Source organism: Colobus angolensis, unplaced genomic scaffold (assembly GCF_000951035.1).
Source record: "Colobus angolensis palliatus isolate OR3802 unplaced genomic scaffold, Cang.pa_1.0 Scaffold605, whole genome shotgun sequence".
Lineage (NCBI taxonomy): Eukaryota > Metazoa > Chordata > Mammalia > Primates > Cercopithecidae > Colobus > Colobus angolensis.
Window position 1 is genome coordinate 351,728 of NW_012119655.1, and position 18,896 is coordinate 370,623.

Genomic DNA, 18,896 nt, shown 5'->3' on the forward strand with positions numbered 1-18,896 from the left:
GAAGGCTTCATGTCACAAAGTTAACAGTTTGGTCATAAACTGTTGTATAAAAAAAGGAAATTTCATATGAGGTAGGGCAGCAATTTGAACTTAAATAACTATTTATGTGTTGATTTTAAAATAATACCTTGTCATCAGAGTAGTTACAGAAATGTAGGAATAGTTGTAAGTACTATGTTAGATCACTTTGAAGAAGATATAATCATTACAGTTTTCAACAACCTGATAATTATGTTGACTCATTAAATGTATTTCAGTGTCTACTGAGTTTAATAACCAGTGTTACAGAAAAATTTTTAAGTGTAAGTCTTAGACATTAGTTATTAGCAGGATAAGTGATAGTTTAGAGTGGAAGATTCAGAGATAAACTCCCAGGTTCAAAAGCTGGCTTCTCCACATACTCACCATGTGGCCTCAAAGCAAATTACTCCTCTCTGTGACATCCATCCTCATCTCTGAAATGGGAACAGATCTCATAAGGTTGTTACAGGGTTTTAAGAAATAATACATATAAAGCACTTTGTACAGTGCTTAGCAGTAAACTCTTTACAAGTGATGGCTATTACTACTATTACTGATACTGTTTAGGAAATGCTAAGCTAACTGGTTTTTAAGGATTTGTCATTGTTCAGATATGGTTCTCAGTATGTGATTTGTTAGTGTGTAATCAGCAATGCCCTCTTTCAGTTTCTAAGGCAGTAAATGATTTATAGGCTGCTTTCTGAGCCACTTGTCACTAAGTGCTGCTGAGGACAGGCTCTGTTGCCTTAGATAACAGAGATGCTCCTCCATCTTAGTTTGCTTTTTGATCAGCAGTTTTGATCATGAGGTAAATACACATTTGGAAATCATTCATTCACTTTGTATTAAGTAGCAACAAACCAGTGAGCTAAATGAATGTTACTGTCCTCAATCAAAACCAATTTTTAAACATAAAAATAAAGGGGCCAGCCCCTCCACACCTGTGGGTATTTCTCATCAGGTGGGATGAGAGACTGAGAAAAGAAATAAGACACAGAGACAAAGTATAGAGAAACAACAATGGGCCCAGGGGACCAGCGCTCAGCATACATAGGACCCACGCCGGCACTGGTCTCTGAGTTCCCTTAGTATTTATTGATCACTATCTCTACTATCTCGATGAAGGGGATGTGGCAGGACTATAGGGTAATGGTGGGGAGAGGGTCAGCAGGAAAACGTGTGAGCGAAGGTCTCTGTGTCATAAATAAGTTTAAGGAAAGGTGCTGCGCCTTGATGTGCATGTAGGCCAGATTTATGTTTGACTTTACACAAGCGTCTCAGTGCAGTAAAGAGCAGTATTACCGCCAGCATGTCTCACGTCCAGCCATAAGGCGGTTTTCTCCTATCTCAGTAAATAGAATGTATGATCGGATTTTATTCCATTCCCAGGGACAAGCAGGAGACAGATGCCTTCCTCTTATCTCAACTGCAAAGAGGCCTTCCTCTTTCACTAATCCTCCTCAGCACAGACCATTCATGGGTGTCGGGCTGGGGAACCATCAGGTCTTTCCCTTCCCACGAGGCCATATCTCAGGCTATCTCAGTGGGGAGAAACCTTGGACAATACCCAGGCTTTCTTGGGCAGAGGTCCCTGCAGCTTTCCGCAGTGCATTGTGTCCCTGGGTACTCGAGACTGGAGAATGGCAATGAGTTTTACCAAGCATACTGCCTGCAAACACATTTTTAACAAAGCACATCCTGCACAGCCCTAAATCCATTAAACCTTGAGTCAACACAGCACATGCTTCTGCGAGCACAGGGTTGGGGCTAGGGTTACAGATTAACAACATCTCAAGGCAGAAGAATTTTTCTTAGTACAGAACAAAATGGAGTTTCTTATGTCTTCTTCTTTCTGCATAGACACAGTAACAGTCTGATCTCTCTCTCTTTCCCCCACAAATAACTAATTCTTAATAATCATCATTCATTTCAGTCTCTAACCATCAAAAAAGCAGTTGCTTTACCATTGTTGATAATCCATCCTCAAAATGATTAAATAAATTTCTGTTGTCCTACCTATAGGAGCTATCTAATTTTCTCCTGAATTGTGTAATTCATTTTCTCTAAGGTTTTTGTAAATCAGACCTAAGGATCTCTTGGTCTTAGTTTCTATCTTGGCTTCCTTCTGCTTAACAAGCCACATGGCAGCCAGGCCTTTTAGTGAGTTAATTAGATATTTTTGGACTAAATTCAGTTAGTCTTATACGGTGGCTAACAAAACAATTCTACAGGTTTTCTAGGCCTTTTGATAGCAAATAAATGTAACATAAACTAAGATTTAATATGTGGATTCTTTCCCTTCCTCCTATGACTCCTTTGTGCTTCAGGAGAAGATACTTAGGTAGGAAATGGCTCTTTTTATCCTTTCTCAGAAGGTTTCCTCTCTGCTTTGCATAGGATAGTTTAAGGGTGGCCAGTTTGAGCATGTCTAGGAACCACACAGGTAACACAGGTTATACCTGGCTTAGAAAAACCACATTCTTTTATTCTTATGATTCATGTTTTAAGCATGCATACTTTGTAAAGCAAATATAACACTCTTCATTTTATCTTGATAAATAAACATTTGTATAAACATCTTTTCTCTTTTGATAATTTTGATATTAAAGATTACAAACTTAGAAGAGCAATTAGAACAGTTTAGAGAAGAACTGGAAAATAAGAATGAAGAAGTTCAACAATTACATATGCAATTAGAAATACAGAAAAAGGAATCTACTACCCGCCTACAAGAACTTGAACAAGAAAACAAATTATTTAAGGTAATTAGTTTAGAAAAACTTTTATCTGTAAATAAGTCATAGTTTCAGTCCTATATTGCTTTATTATTTTTTTTTTTATTTTTTTTTATTTTTTTTGAGACCGAGTCTCACTCTGTCACCCAGGCTGGAGTGCAATGGTGTGATCTCGGCTCACTGCAAGCTCTGCCTCCCAGGTTCAAGCAATTCTCCTGCCTCAGCCTCCCAAGTAACTGGGACTACAGGCGTGTGCCACCATGCCTGGCTAATTTTTGTATTTTCAGTAGAGATGAGGTTTCTCCATGTTAGCCAGGACGCTCTCGATCTCCTGACCTCATGATCTGCCTGCGTTGGCCTCCCAAAGTGCTGGGATTACAGGCGTGAGCCACCACACCTGGTCCCTATATTGCTTTATTAAGCATTCGATAAATCCAGCTGTTAAATAATACTCAACAGAGGGACATTAACAGGCAGACACATTTGCATAGAACTTATTTTCAGCCCAACCTGAACATTTGAATTCATCATAAATGAAAATTTTGGGATCATTTATCAAAATAGTTTAAGAATATTGATTTACAATAACCATATGGTGTCTCTGATTGTATTCATTTGTACGTTATAGGCTCTGTTTTATTTTGTAATTATGTTCTGAAAATGCTATGTAATGATTATTCCAACTGTGATAATTTTTTTTGTTCCTAGGATGACATGGAGAAACTGGGACTTGCCATAAAGGAATCTGATGCTGTGTCTACTCAAGACCAACATGTACTATTTGGGAAATTTGCCCAAATAATACAGGAAAAAGAGGTAGAAATTGACCAATTAAATGAACAAATTATGAAACTCCAGCAGCAACTTAAAATTACAACAGATAACAAGGTATACTCATTTAAAATTGATTATGAAATTAATATGAGCCAGAGTTTTAAAGGGCTAAATGGTTATAATGTTGCTCCCCATTGAATTTAAAAAACAAACCAATTTTATTTTATTCTATTTCATTTATTTTGAGATGGAGTCTCACTCTGTCGCCCAGGCTGAAGTCCAGTGGCACAACCTCGACTCACTACAAGCTCCGCCTCCCAGGTTCAAGCAATTCTCCTGCCTTAGCCTCCCGAGTAGCTGGGATTACAGGCACCCACCACCCCCGCTGGCTAATTTTTGTATTTTTAATAGAGATGGGGTTTCACCATGTTGACCAGGCTGGTCTCTAACTCCTGATGTCAGGTGATCCACCTACCTCAGCCTCCCAAAGTGCTGGGATTACAGGCATGAGCCACCTGGCCCACTTCTCTTTTAATTCATTAATTTTAATTTATTAAGATACATTGGTGGGCAGGCATAGTGGCTCACACCTGTAATCTTTATACTTTAGGAAGCCTAGGTGGGCGGATTGCTTGGGCCCAGGAGTTCAAGACCAGCCTGGGCAACATGGTGAAACTTTACCTCTACAAAAAATATGAAAATTAACTGGACATGGTGGCATACCACCTGTAGTCGCAGCTGCCGTGAGCCGTGATCATGCCACTGCACTCCAGCCTGGGTAACAGAGTGAGACCCTGTCTCAAAAAGAAAAAAAAAAAGAAAAGCAAAGACACATTGGCTTAATAATTTATATGTATTTTTCTCCCCTCCTAATATTGTCATAAGATTTTAATATTTTTCAGAAAGGCTCTGTGACTTAGATTTTATCATATTATTCTAACCAAATCTGTTATAAATTCTAATATTTAATATGAGTTAAGTAAGGTAATTACCTTTGGTCCCATCGGTTGTAGACTTTATTTCCTTACTTCATCCTTTTCCATTAAGAAGTATTGATATTGACTATTTTCCTAATAGGGAATCAGCAACTAAAAGCTTATATTACTTTATACTTAACAGAACTTTCTGGGCCTTGTTTGATATGATGGGGGAGATATTGGTCTATAATGAAATTAAGGTAGTATGTCTGAGAAGTAGTATATTATTTTTGTGTGTGATCATCTCTTTGAGGTACTGCCCTAAAATAAAGTAAAATTTTCAAAATATAAATACATATATATTATGTATGTTACCTTTTTCATTAATTAATAGGTTATTGAAGAAAAAAATGAACTGATAAGGGATCTTGAAACCCAAATAGAATGTTTGATGAGTGATCAAGAATGTGTGAAGAGAAATAGAGAAGAAGAAATAGAGCAGCTCAATGCAGTGATTGAAAAACTTCAACAGGAATTGGCAAATATTGGACAGAAGACACTAGTGGATGCTCATTCCCTCCCAGAAGAAGCAGACAGTTTAAAACATCAATTGGATATGGTTATAGCTGAAAAGCTGGCCTTGGAACAGCAAGTAGAAACCACTAATGAAGAAATGACCTTCACGAAAAATATACTTAAAGAAACCAATTTTAAAATGAATCAGCTAACACAGGAATTATTCAACTTAAAGAGAGAACGTGAAAGTATGGAAAAGATTGAAAGTATACCAGAGAAAAGTGTTAACATGGCCATAGATGATCTGAGCAAAGACAAACCTGAACTGGAATTAGTCCTTACAGAGGATGCTCTTAAATCCTTAGAAAATCAGACATACCTCAAATCTTTTGAAGAAAATGGCAAAGGTTCCATAATTAATTTGGAAACAAGGTTGCTACAACTTGAGAGCACTGTTAGTGCAAAGGACTTAGAACTTACCCAGTGTTATAAACAAATAAAAGACATGCAAGAACAAGGCCAGTCTGAAATAGAAATGCTTCAAAAGAAGATTATAAATCTACAGAAAATACTTGAAGAAAAAGTGGCTGCTGCTCTTGTGAGTCAAATCCAACTTGAGGCAGTTCAGGAATATGCAAAGTTCTGTCAAGATAATCAAACAATTTCATCAGAACCTGAAAGAACAAATATTCAGAATTTAAATCAACTAAGAGAAGATGAGTCAGGGTCAAATATATCAGCATTAACCTTGAGAATATCAGAATTAGAAAGCCAGCTTGTTGAAATGCATACTAGTTTGATTTTAGGAAAAGAACAAGTAGAAATTGCAGAAAAAAATGTTTTAGAAAAAGAAAAGAAGCTGCTAGAACTACAGAAGCTATTGGAGGGCAATGAGAAAAAACAGGGAGGGAAAGAAAGGAGAAGAAGCCCTCAAGATTTTGAAGTTCTCAAGGTTAGTTTTGTATTTGATTATTTTCACTTAAATACTCTTAAGTTAATTGCTAATTTACTAAATATGGTGTTCTGTGTACATCTAGCAATTTATACAAAAGGATTTTTATAAAAATATACCACTTATAAAAAATACACTCTTGTTAAAAAGAAAAACTAGGCTGGGTGCGGTGGCTCACGCCTGTAATCCCAGCACTTTGGGAGGCTGAGGTGGGTGGATCACGAGGTCAGGAGATCGAGACCATCCTGGCTAACACGGTGAAACCCCATCTCTACTAAAAATACAAAAAATTAGCTGGGCATGGTGATGGGCGCCTGTAGTCCCAATTACTCGGGAGGCTGAGGCAGGAGAATGGCGTGAACCCGGGAGGCAGAGCTTGCAGTGAGCCAAGATCGTGCCACTGCACTCCAGCCTGGGCAACAGAGCAAGACTCCATCTCAAAAAAAAAAAGAAAGAAAAGAAAAGAAAACTAGACAAACTAAATTTACAAGAGTTTATTTGAACAAAAAAGGATTCATGAATTGGGTAGCACTCAGAACCAGAGGAGTTTCACGAATCTCTTCTGTGCAGCAGTGGCCAGTGAATATTTACAGACAGAACTACCAAATAAAGTACAGAAATAGCTTGATTAGTTACAGCTAGGTGTTTGCCTTATTTGGACCCGGTCTGCTCAGTTGACTGCTTGTCATTAGCTAAGAGTAGCTGTTTATTATACTCCTAAGATAATGTTTTCCGTTTGCTTACGTACTCCCAAGTTAGGTTGCAATTCCTTACATAGGAACTCAAGATACAGAGACAGCCTTAGGCCAAATTTAACTTAACATTGTGTAGTCATATTATTATCACTAAAATAATGGATACAGACTGTATTTTGTAGTCTTCAAATGTGATGTTTATTTCATGAACATCATCATTAAATGGAGCAGTCAGAAGAAACTAAGAAACATTAACTTTAGCAAATGTCCTCTAGGACTTGTGGGGATTTTTTTCTTAATTTCCTTCTAATATGCATGTTATGTTATCATTCCTTTTAAGTAATAATAAGTATGAAAATATATTAGGATTGACAAAGAATGCAGACTTTACAGAAAAAATCTATTATTTAATAACATCTACTGAATTAATGTGTGGGTGACATATTTTACAAATTTTTTTTTTTTTTTCTTGAGACAGAGTCTCGCTCTGTTGCCCAGGCTGGAGTGCAGTGGTGTGACGTCAGCTCACTGCAGCCTCTACCTCCTGGGTTTCCAGCGATTCTCCTGCCTCAGCCTCCCAGGCGGCTGAGATTACAGACATGCCACACCACACCGGGCTAAATTTTTTTTGTATTTTTTTTTTTTTTTTTTTTTTAGTAGAGACGAAGTTTCTGCATGTTAGCCAGGTTGGTCTCAAATTCCTGGCCTCAACTGATCCACCTGCCTCAGCCTCCCAAAGTGCTAGGATTACAGGTGTTAGCCACCACGCCCAGCCAACTTTTACAAATTTTATACCTGATAATAGATTTTATCTGTTTTAAGTAAAAATGCATAGTTGACCTCTGTAAGTTTACTTATGTGAAAATCTGAAATCGTAGTTCTCTGTGACAGATAGGACAAGAGCTTTTTTTCCCTCTAAATTCTTACCTTATAAATTTATAACTTTGAGTAGCAGAACTTCAGTCTTCTCTAAACACCAGGAGATTAACTGATAAATCACAATTATTTAATTATATAATATATTTTGCAAAGAATAATAATTACCTGGCTTTTTCCTCCTTCATTGGAACTAAGTTACTCTAAGTTATAAATAATTAAAATAGTAATATAACTTTCTCTTTCTTTTTTTTTTGGAGACAGAGTCTTACTCTGTTGCCCAGGCTGAAGTGTAGTGGCACGGTCTTGACTCACTGCAACCTCTCCCACCTGAGCAGCTGGGACTACAGGCATGCACTACCACACCTGGCTAATTTTTGTATTTTTTGTAGAGACGGTTTTGCCATGTTGAGGCCAGTAGACTGGCCTCGAACTCCTGACCTCAAGTGATCTACCTGTCTCAGCCTCTCAAAGTGCTGAGATTACAAACATGAGCCATCATGCCTGGCCTAAAATAGTAATACTTTCCATGTATGAGTTCTAAGAAATATCTTAGTTACACTTGGTTTCTTTTGACGAAAGTTCTATAAATATGAAGAACTTTTTGAATGGTAATAAAGAATATTTTCACTAATAATTTATAAATTTTTAGGATGTATATGAATGACATTATTTGCCTTTTATTCCCAGAAAATCATTCTTTTCTTAAGAAGAAAATCATTATCTCAAGAATATAAGATGATGGTTCTGAAAAAGCTTCTCTGTTTTTGGAAAGAGCATTGATTTGTTGCAACTCCTTGTATCTGTAGGCAGTCATTCCTTGGGTAGTTTTATTAGAATGTATAAGTGCCTTGAATTTAGCTGTATTTTTTAAAAAGTATGTGTTTCTTATGTTTTCTGCTGTCATTCAGACAACTACTGAGCTATTTCATAGCAATGAGGAAAGTGGATTTTTTAATGAACTCGAGGCTCTTAGAGCTGAATCGGTGGCTACTAAAGCAGAACTTACCAGTTATAAAGAAAAGACTGAAAAACTTCAAGGAGAGCTTTTGGTAAGATAAGTAACATACCTCCTAATTCACTAATTTCTACCTATCTTAATTGCATTTCAAAGTATATACTCTTCTGTAGCAAATCCAGCTCCATAACTTAAAAGCTAGATGAAAAGTATTTTGTGGATTTGATGAAAACTTTCATTGTTGTAAATTTCTTTTTTTTTTTTTTTTTTTTTTTTTTTTTTTTGAGGCGGAGTCTCGCTCTGTAGCCCGGACTGGAGTGCAGTGGCCGGATCTCAGCTCACTGCAAGCTCCGCCTCTCGGGTTTATGCCATTCTCCTGCCTCAGCCTTCGGAGTAGCTGGGACTACAGGCGCCCGCCACCTCGCCCGGCTAGTTTTTTTTGTATTTTTAGTAGAGACGGGGTTTCACCGTGTTAGCCAGGATGGTCTCGATCTCCTGACCTCGTGATCCGCCCGTCTCGGCCTCCCAAAGTGCTGGGATTACAGGCTTGAGCCACCGCGCCCGGCCTGTTGTAAATTTCTTTACCAACATCTTCTTGCTTGGTTTTCCTGGAAATCTTTGTTAGGAGGATACTTTTTATTTCCATTCTGTTAATGAAGGAGTAGAAAGTTGTTAAAGAGAACTGTGTATCCCATGAGAATCAAAAGTAGAAGCTGATAAAATTATTTCACTTCTATAGTAATCTATGACCATACATACATACAAATATATATATGTAAACTATGAGTGTTTCTAAAATGTTTTTCCTACTACTCTGAGGAAAATGAACATATAATCATGAATTACATTCCTCCCACCCCCTTTAAATTCTACATTTAATATGGAAAGATTTGAACTGAATGCCCTACTGTTCTATTTATTACATTTTAGATAAAAGAAACAAATATGGCATCTCTTCAGAAAGACTTAAACCAAGTTAGGGATCACCTCGCAGAGGCAAAAGAGAAATTGTCCATTTTAGAAAAAGAAGATAAGACTGCAGTACAAGAAAACAAAAAGGCCTGCATGTTCGAGCCACTTCCTGTAATACTGAGTAAAAGCATTGCATCCCAGACAGATGGGACTCTGAAGGTCAATAGCAGCAATCAGACTCCACAAATTCTTGTTAAAAATGCAGGAATACAAATTGATTTACAGAGTGAATGTTCCTCAGAAGAAGTTACTGAAATAATCAGTCAGTTTACTGAAAAAATTGAGAAGATGCAAGAGCTACATGCTGCTGAAATTTTGGACATGGAATCCAGACATATTTCAGAAACTGAAACCTTAAAGAGGGAACACTATGTTGCTGTTCAGTTACTGAAAGAGGAATGTGGTACCTTGAAGGCAGTGATACAGCGTCTGAGAAGTAAAGAGGTATTTGGTTTCTATAATATGTGTTCTTCAACATTGTGTGCTTTTTAAAAAAAAAAAAATCATTTAAATTAATTCATTTTGTAGATGACAAACCAAAATGCAACTCATTAAGGCACTTGATCTTTCTAAGTAGGTGTATTATCAAGGCAAGGTTTTAACTCCTAGTACAGTATTCCTTTTTTTAAATTTTTATTTATTTATTTTTCTTTATTATACTTTAAGTTCTGAGATACACGTGCAGGATGTGCAGGTTTGTTACATAGGTATACACGTGCCATGGTGGTTTGCTGCACCCGTCAACCTGTCATCTACGTTAAGTATTTCTCCTAATGCTATCCCTCCCTTAGCCCCCATGCCCTGACAGGCCCTGGTGTGTGATGTTCCCCTCCCTGTGTCCACGTGTTCTCATTGTTTAACTCCCACTTATGAGTGAGAACATGTGGTGTTTGGTTTTCTGTTCTTGTGTTAGTCTGCTGAGAATGATGGTTTCCAGCTTCATCCATGTCCCTGCAAATGACATGAACTCATCATCCTTTTTTATGGCTGCATAGTATTCCATGGTGTATATGTGCTACATTTTCTTTATCTAGTTTATCACTGATGGGCATTTGGGTTGGTTCCAACATTGTGTGCTTTTAAAAGAAAATGAGAAAACTTAGGGCAGTCTCTTCCTTACGATACTATCACAGTTTTAATAGTTTTGAACTTTTTTAAATTTAAAGAGGTTTTAGTTTTAAAATTTTTTAAATCTTTCCATTGTGTAGAGTTAAATAATATATGATATTCCTTTATGGATTTGGAACATGTTATCATTCCTTAATTCATGAATATCTCTTCTTATGGTAATATTCATGAAGAAACAGACTTGTTTTAAAAAACCATGAATAGTTTCATTTATTATGAAAGGTGTGACAGATTTGATTACAGCATGAGAAACCAGCAAAATAATTCAGTGTATTCTATTTTTATTAAAGCAAAAAATATATGTATTTTTTTTGTTTTCTCTAATTAGGGATCCACAATTCCTGAGTTAACACATTCTGATGCTTACCAGACTAGAGAAATATGCTCCAGTGGTAAGTTTTATAAATATCTGTAATGTTTGTAGTATTTGTTTAAGAAGTATTGGTTTTTTGGGGACTGGGGTTTTTTTTTTTTTTTAACAGCAAATGATTTTCTTTATTTTAGATTCTGGATCAGACTGGGGTCAGGGAATTTATCTTACACACAGTCAAGGATTTGACACAGCATCAGAAGGCCAAGGAGAAGAAAGTGGAAGTGCAACAGATTCCTTTCCAAAGAAAATAAAGGTACTAAAAGATAGATACCTTTTATTAACTCAGACAGTGTTGTTTCTATGTTGAACATAGCACTTCATTAGAAGTTATGTGGTGGGATCGTTTCTGAAGAGAGAATTGCATAGCTAGAAGGAACCTGAGAGATCTATTTTATTTCCATATTTCACAGATAATAAAGTAAGAGATTTAATGATTATATGTATGAAGACTTTTTTCTTAATAATTCTTATTCCTGATGTTTTTGTTTGCCAGAATTTTTAAAGTAGTCTTAAAGAGTAGAATTTATATCCCATGTATTTATTTTGGTCAAATCAGTAGCTTATCAGTAAACCTAGGAAGCGTACATTAGCCAAACAGAAGGAACTTAGAGATGAGAGCTATGGAAAGTCATAGGCCATCTGCTGGAGGCGGCTTACCTCTCCACAGGAAGAAGGCATTGAGTAATGTTGAGCTGGAGTTTTCTCTCTGCAAGCTATCTTGCTTAAAATTTATTTCTCTTTGTATGTCTAATTTTTCAGTCTGTGAAGAAGTTGTCATAATTCTGGCTTTTGGGTTTTGGTTTCTAGGGATTACTGAGAGCTGTCCATAATGAAGGCATGCAGGTGCTTTCTCTCACTGAGTCTCCCTATAGTGATGGAGAGGACCATTCTATTCAGCAGATTTCAGAATCTTGGCTAGAAGAGAGAAAAGCTTACCTTAGTACAATCTCATCTCTAAAGGATTTAATTACCAAAATGCAACTGCAAAGAGAAGCTGAGGTACCCAAAGAATACTACGCATCTAAATCGTTTTATGTATTATTTGAACAATAATAATACATTATAAATTATCTTTTATACATATTTTTGCATGAATAACTATATATATTTTCACACTTGAAACTCTGCGAGGAACAGTGCCTCACGCCTGTAATCCCAGCACTTTGGGAGGCCGAGGTGGGCGGATCACTTGAGGTCAGGAGTTCAAGACCAGCCTGGCTAACGTGTTGAAACCCGTCTCTACTGAAAATACAAAAATTAGCCAGGCGTGGTCGTGGGTGCCTGTAATCCCAGCTACTCAGGAGACTGAGGCAGGAGAATCACTTGAATCTGGGAGGTGGAGGTTGCAGTGAGCTGAGATCGTGCCACTGTACTCCAGCCTGAGCAACAAAGTGAGACTCTGTCTCAAAAAGAAAAAAAAAGAAAAGAAGTACACATGCTCTTAGACTTTTAATTATTTTTCTTTGTAGATTAATATTTTTAGAATGTTTTTAAAACATGCTTATTTGAAAACTAACTTTGGTTAAATGTACTTTGCTAGGTTTATGATAGTTCTCAATCTCATGAGAGCTTCTCAGACTGGCGAGGTGAACTACTGCTTGCCCTTCAACAAGTTTTCTTAGAAGAGCGTAGTGTTTTGCTAGCAGCATTTCGGACGGAGCTGACAGCTCTAGGTACTACAGATGCAGTTGGCTTACTAAACTGTTTGGAACAGAGAATACAAGAACAGGTATAATGAAACTTCATTTTAAACAGCACTTTAATAGAAATAAGGAAATGACTATTAATTTTAGAGTCTTAATTTAAGTATGAAGGTTAAGATTTTAATAGGATCCACTATGAATGTTTTTTAAAAAATTATTGTAACTGTTTTAACATATTAGAAAGTAAGAAAGACGGAAAGTTAATGAGCTGATTTTCTAACCTAGGAAATTAGAAAAAGAGCAACAAAATAATCCCAAACTAATTTGAGAGAGTAAATTCTCATTATTTGCACTGGTTATGTTCTATAAAGTTGCTCTGAACATTGAGCAGTCATTGCTTCTGAGGGAAATACAAGGTTAGGTTCCTGTAAGCCTTTGGTCACAACATTTTCATCAATCAGTACATAGCTTTGTCTATATGTGATTCTATTTTAAGACACCTTATTTACTATATATTATTGATTGATTAACCTTGAACACCACCAACAGCACTATAACTCGTGCCTGAAAAAAACTTGTCTGACACACATATTTTCTTCTTAAGGTACATCACAGCCTTCTCGTACTTAGGAACACCATAAAGCACTTCAGCACTACTTTTGGGGGCCATTCTAAACAGTGAAATCACAAATAAAAAGCACAAAAATTTGAAACATCACTAAATACTCTGTAAAAAGGACATTTGACGTTAGCTGGGGACATCCACATTGGACCATTTAAATTTTCTGCTGCTCTATGCATTTCTGTGAAAGACCATGAAAGCAACACAACAATGGATTTGGGAGTTACAAATAAATTTTAGTGAGAAGGCAAATCTGCAAATATGGAATCAGAATAATGAGGATTTCCTTTAATGAAGAAAAAGACGTCAATAGATAGACTGTTACAATAAGATAAAATGTTAAAAGTTGGACATTTGAACTTTTCTGAAGAATTGGTTAAGCAAAATGATAAACCATACATTTTTAAAGTTAGGAATGAACTAAAGATATACTTGAGATATAAAAATGATAGAATATTATGAATAATTTTATGAGAATAAACAAACACTTGGGTGAAATGGACAGATTTTCTAAAAAAAAAAAAAAAATCACTTATGAAAACTCTTTCATTAAGAAATAGAAAACCTCCAAAGACCTATTACTAGTAACAGAATCAAATCAATAGTTAAAAATCTACTATAATACTTAACACCCAGATCTTGTTTTTTTTAATATATTCTCCACTGAAAAGAACTAGGACTTCCTGCAGAACTGATGATTTTAGGGATGGATCAGGGAAAGTACAAGGTGAGCCTGGAACATCTTGTTTTACTGGCAAGTAAGGAATTGTTCAAAGAATAAAGGGAACATGTCAAAAGGTCACAGAAGCCAGCTTGAAGGAGCTCCAACTGGCCAAATTCTAGAAAAATTTAAACATTATACTAAATGATAGTGACAAATTATAAGCCAAAGAGTGAAATAAGAACTCATGAGACCATACTGATATAAATAAATAAATATATAAATATATAAATAAATAAATAGTATTACCATGGAATGACAGCTAGTAAATGTAGAAGGAACAATGAAAGGAAATTACCCTTTATTAAACACTATATTATTAAATCACCCTTTATTAAACACTATTCAAGTAATAGTTTGCAATGGGTGCTAAAATTATTGTGAAAAGGTTTGATAAGAAACTGTATTTACATAATCTCAAAGTAAATCCCCAGAAAAGATTCTTTAATTACCAGGGAAAACCAGTAACTTTGCAGTGGAGAAACCTTGCAGATACCACCTTAACCAAGTGATCAGAATTACTATTACCAGAAATGGAATAGACATCATACAGTTCCTAATATGAAGGGCACAGTGCCACTTTTACAGTATTTTTGTCAAATTAATATTCATAGTCCACTCTTGGGGAAATATCAGACCAAAACAAATTGAGAACACTACATCTATCAAAATAAAAAATAGTGACACCAAGTACTGGTGAGGAAGAAAAGAAACTGTCTCATACATTGCTGGTAGGATTGTAAAATGGGAGGGCAATAGCCAAAAACTGGAAACGTCCTAAATGTCCTTTGACAGAAGAATGGATGGACAAACTGTGGTACATCCATACAATGAAATATTACTCAGCAATTAAAAAGAAACAAACTATTTATGCCTGCAACCACTTGTATGCTATATAATGCTCTTAAAATGACAAAATTATAGTAATAGAGAAAAGATCAGTGGTTGACAGGGGTTAGGGTTAGGGAGAGAGTATGACTATAGAGGGGTTTCTTTGTGGTGATAAAATAGTTGGTACCCTCATGGTAGTGGTGGTTACACAAACCTGTTTGTACATGTGATCAAATTTTGTAGAATTACACACCAGGAAAATTAATGACTACATGTGAACACTAATGAAATCTGAATAAGCCCTATAGTTTAGTATTGTACTAATACCATTTTCCTGGTTTTGATAATATACTATGGTAATGCAAGATGGTATCACTGGGAAAAGCTGGCTAACAGATACATGGGAACTTTAGCTTAAATTAATCAAAATAAAAAGTGTTTTAAAATTGAGGAACCTATAACAAAATAGCCTGTAGTCTTCAAAAATTCAAAGTCATGAAAGACAAAGACAGACTTAGGAATATCACTTTTTTTCTTTTTGCTGTGAAGCACATTTCACAAAATTTGAATGGGCTCTATACATCACATAATGGTATTGTAGTCATGTTAATTCTACTTTTGCTAATTTCAGTTATGTATGTAAAGAATGTTCTTGTTTTAAGGAAATACACTCTGGTATTTAGAGGTAAAGGAGCATTTGTCTGCAGCATATCCTCATACATTTTGGAAAGGAAAAATAAGAAAAATTTTTTAAAAAGAAAATTTTAGTATGTGTGTTCCATTCATTCTTCTTCAGATTTCTTGATTGTTAATTGTATTGCCTTTACATCTCTCTTCACTTGATTTTTACCTTCCTTTGTTACAGGGTGTTGAATATCAAGCAGCTATGGAATACCTGCAGAAAGCAGATAGAAGGAGTTTGTTATCTGAAATTCAGGCACTGCATGCACAAATGAATGGCAGGAAAATTACTCTGAAAAGAGAACAAGAGAATGAGAAATCAAGCCAAGGTATGTTGTATGACAAGCTCATATGGTTACACAAATAGGTGAAAAGATTTCACTTTGTTTTCTTTCTTATTATTAAGTTAAAACATATTTTCTCAGTCACATTTTCTTCTCGTTCTCATAATGTTGAGGATACAATCTATATTAATTACTCTAGGGGTTAGAGGATTGTCTAATTGGTTGTAGACAGCTATGTTGACTTTAAAATAAACTGCTATTCCCCTAATCAGGTGAAGCCCATTGGGTTCATTCTTTTTCTTTATTTTAGAGCTGTATGTTAAGAAAACAGTCTTTCCAGTCATAAAACAGAAAATACTCTTTTGAGGAAAATCCACAGTGCATATAACTAATTCTTTTTTAATCCTTTTTAAAAAATTGTGAGCCATAACTTACAGAAAATTACAAATTGCAAATATGCATTATGACACATTATTAAATGAGTATCTATGGAAACATCACCCATGTGAATATAGCCAGTATCCCGAAAGCCCCTTCTCCCAAGCATATGCTCCTCTGAGTAACTTAGAGGTAATCATAGTTCTGATTTTTCTTTAGTTTTACTACCTATTTATATATTCCTAAAACATATAAGTTTCAAGTTTTTCCTGTTCTTGAACTTGATCAATCTGTATGTATTTTTTATCTTGTTTCTTTCACCTCTCTGTAACATTCTTCCAATATTCCTCCAAGTTACTGCATTTTTCAAGTTACTGCATTCTTCCAAATTAGTAGTAGAACATTCTTCCAAGTTACTGCATTTATCTCTAGTTCATTCATCCTTGTTACTCCATAACTCTGTAACCCTGTGTAGGGCCAGGCGCAGTGGCTCACACCTGTAATCCCAGCACTTTGGGAGGCCGACACGGGTGGATCACGAGGTCAGGAGTTCAAGACCAGCCTGGCCAAGGTGGTGAAACTCTGTCTCTACTAAAAATACAAAAATTAGCCAGGCATGGTGGCAGGCACCTGTAATACCAGTCACTCAGTAGGCTGAGGCAGAGAATTGCTTGAACCCAGAAAGTGGAGGTTGCAATGAGCTGCAATTGCTCCACTGCACTCCAGCCTGGGTGACAGAGCAAGACTCTGTCTCAAAAAAAAAAAAAGAATTCCCTGTATAGATATTCCAAAATTTATATATCCATTCTATTAATATGGTTGAGCATTTGGATTGTTTCTACTTTTTAGCTGTTTAACTATCAATACTATTATAAACATTGTTGTATAGTGTTTCTGCTACATGTGTGCATTCTTCTTCTCAGTATATAACTAAGAGTAGAATTGCTGGGTCATGGAATGCCTATCTTAGATAACTTCAAACGATTTTCCTTCATGGTCATATTAGTTTATACACTTACTAGCAGTATATGAGAGTTATGTTGCTTCACATCTTTGCCAACAGCTGGTATAGTCAGACTACTGTTGCCAGTCTGCTGGGTGTGCAGTGGATTTTTATTGTGGTTTTAATTGGCTGTTCTCTAATTTCTGAAGTGTTTAGTCCTTTTTCATATGGTAATTGGCTAGTTTGATTTTTATTTTTGTGATATGCTCGTTTAGGTACTTTTTGATAAGAGTATCTGGTCTTTTAAATTGAGCTACAGATGGAAATCATTAGAAAGTAAAGTGAAATCTAATTTTCATCATCTCCACTGAGGACACTGGCTGTGTGTTCAGTAATTTTGTTTGATGTACTGGTAGAAACATGTATCCTTTTGAAAATTTTGAAAGTCACAACATGGTCTCACATTGGTCATTAAAAAGCTGAAGCAGGCCAGGCACTGTGGTTCACGCCTGTAATCCCAGCACTTTGGGAAGCCAAGGTGGAAGGATCACCAGGTCAGGAGTTCAAGACCAGCCTGTCCAACATGGTGAAACCCTGTCTCTACTGAAAATACAAAAATTAGCTGGGCATGGGGGTGGGTGCCTGTAATCCCAGCTACTGGGGAGGTTGAGGCAGGAGAATCATTTGAACCCGGGAGGTGGAGGTTGCAGTGAGTCGGGATTGCGCTATTGCACTCCAGCCTGGGCTACAGGGCAAGAGTGTCTCAAAAAAATAAAAGCTGAAGCATTCTTATCACTCAGTTTAAGAAGGAAAAAAAAAAAACGAAAGTAAGTTAAAATTACTTCAGAAAAAAGAGTCATAATGAGATAAACATATCACTTTAAATGTAGGCTTAATTGAAGATGCCTTTTAGAGATAAATTAATATTGTTTTACTTAGGTTAAATAGAACACCATTGAAAGCTTAATTAATGTCACAGATTCACATTTATGTAAATCCTTAACCTCTAAAGTTTTTAGAAGCCTTAATTAAACATGATTGATTATCATCTAAAGCTAATGTTACTTCTGTCTGCTAACATCACTAATACGAAGTAATGTGAATTGTTGAACTTTGATAGTATTTTTTAAGTTAAAAATCCTTTTCTTATTAGAGTAGTATAGTATTACATATTTATGGTGAAATACAGAAAAGAATAGAGTGAAAATCATTCCTTGAATCACCTAAATCCTATAATGACTACCTAACACCTGGGTAAATATGTCTCCAGACCTTTTCAATGTGCCTGTATAGATAAGTTTATATTTTTCATAAAAAAGGAATCCTGATACATATTTTATAACATGCCTTTTTTCATTTAACGTACTGAGGGATTTAAATTTTTCAGTTTGTTTTTATTGTAGCAAACATGTAGCAAGAGTTTGGTTGGCCTTTAATGGATAAAAGGACAGTATCCAAAGTGGGGTTTGGATTTCCCACTTCTGGGAACAGAGTCATATTAAAGTTCCGAGGGACTCTCTGCAAAGGGGTGCTGAACAAAAGAAATAAGCAGTGCTCATCATTGTAGTCAGTTACTTGGGAAATTCCTGCAAGTACTTTGTGTGGCAAGTACTTTGTGTGGGTATCAAAAAATCTTTGGAATTTTTTAAAGTACGTTGTTGAAATTCTGAATGTACAAGTAAGAGTTCCATTTAAAGTTTTTTTAAAATTTTAAATCTTGCATCCATTAATGTATTCTGTTAAACTTTTATCCTTATGTATTTATAGTTCTGAAATCTTGGCCAATAGCACTGTAAGGAAAACATGCCTGAAATTTATTTTTATACATTACCAACTCTTTTTGTTTGTTTTTTTGAGACAGGGTCTCACTCTGTCA

General features: G+C 35.8%; 1 protein-coding gene across 2 annotated transcripts in view; it reads left to right on the forward strand.

Annotated features, from left to right (window-relative positions):
* AKAP9 (A kinase (PRKA) anchor protein 9) overlaps window positions 1-18,896 on the forward strand; it is a 174,353-nt gene that overhangs the window by 136,810 nt on the left and 18,647 nt on the right. For both annotated transcript variants that reach the window (XM_011963235.1, XM_011963236.1), the window contains exons 29-38: window positions 2,631-2,783; window positions 3,465-3,644; window positions 4,842-5,915; window positions 8,398-8,538; window positions 9,375-9,860; window positions 10,873-10,936; window positions 11,049-11,170; window positions 11,725-11,916; window positions 12,458-12,646; window positions 15,600-15,744. In XM_011963235.1, the coding sequence (XP_011818625.1) occupies window positions 2,631-2,783; window positions 3,465-3,644; window positions 4,842-5,915; window positions 8,398-8,538; window positions 9,375-9,860; window positions 10,873-10,936; window positions 11,049-11,170; window positions 11,725-11,916; window positions 12,458-12,646; window positions 15,600-15,744 (2,746 nt within the window). The remainder of the gene's footprint in view (window positions 1-2,630; window positions 2,784-3,464; window positions 3,645-4,841; window positions 5,916-8,397; window positions 8,539-9,374; window positions 9,861-10,872; window positions 10,937-11,048; window positions 11,171-11,724; window positions 11,917-12,457; window positions 12,647-15,599; window positions 15,745-18,896) is intronic.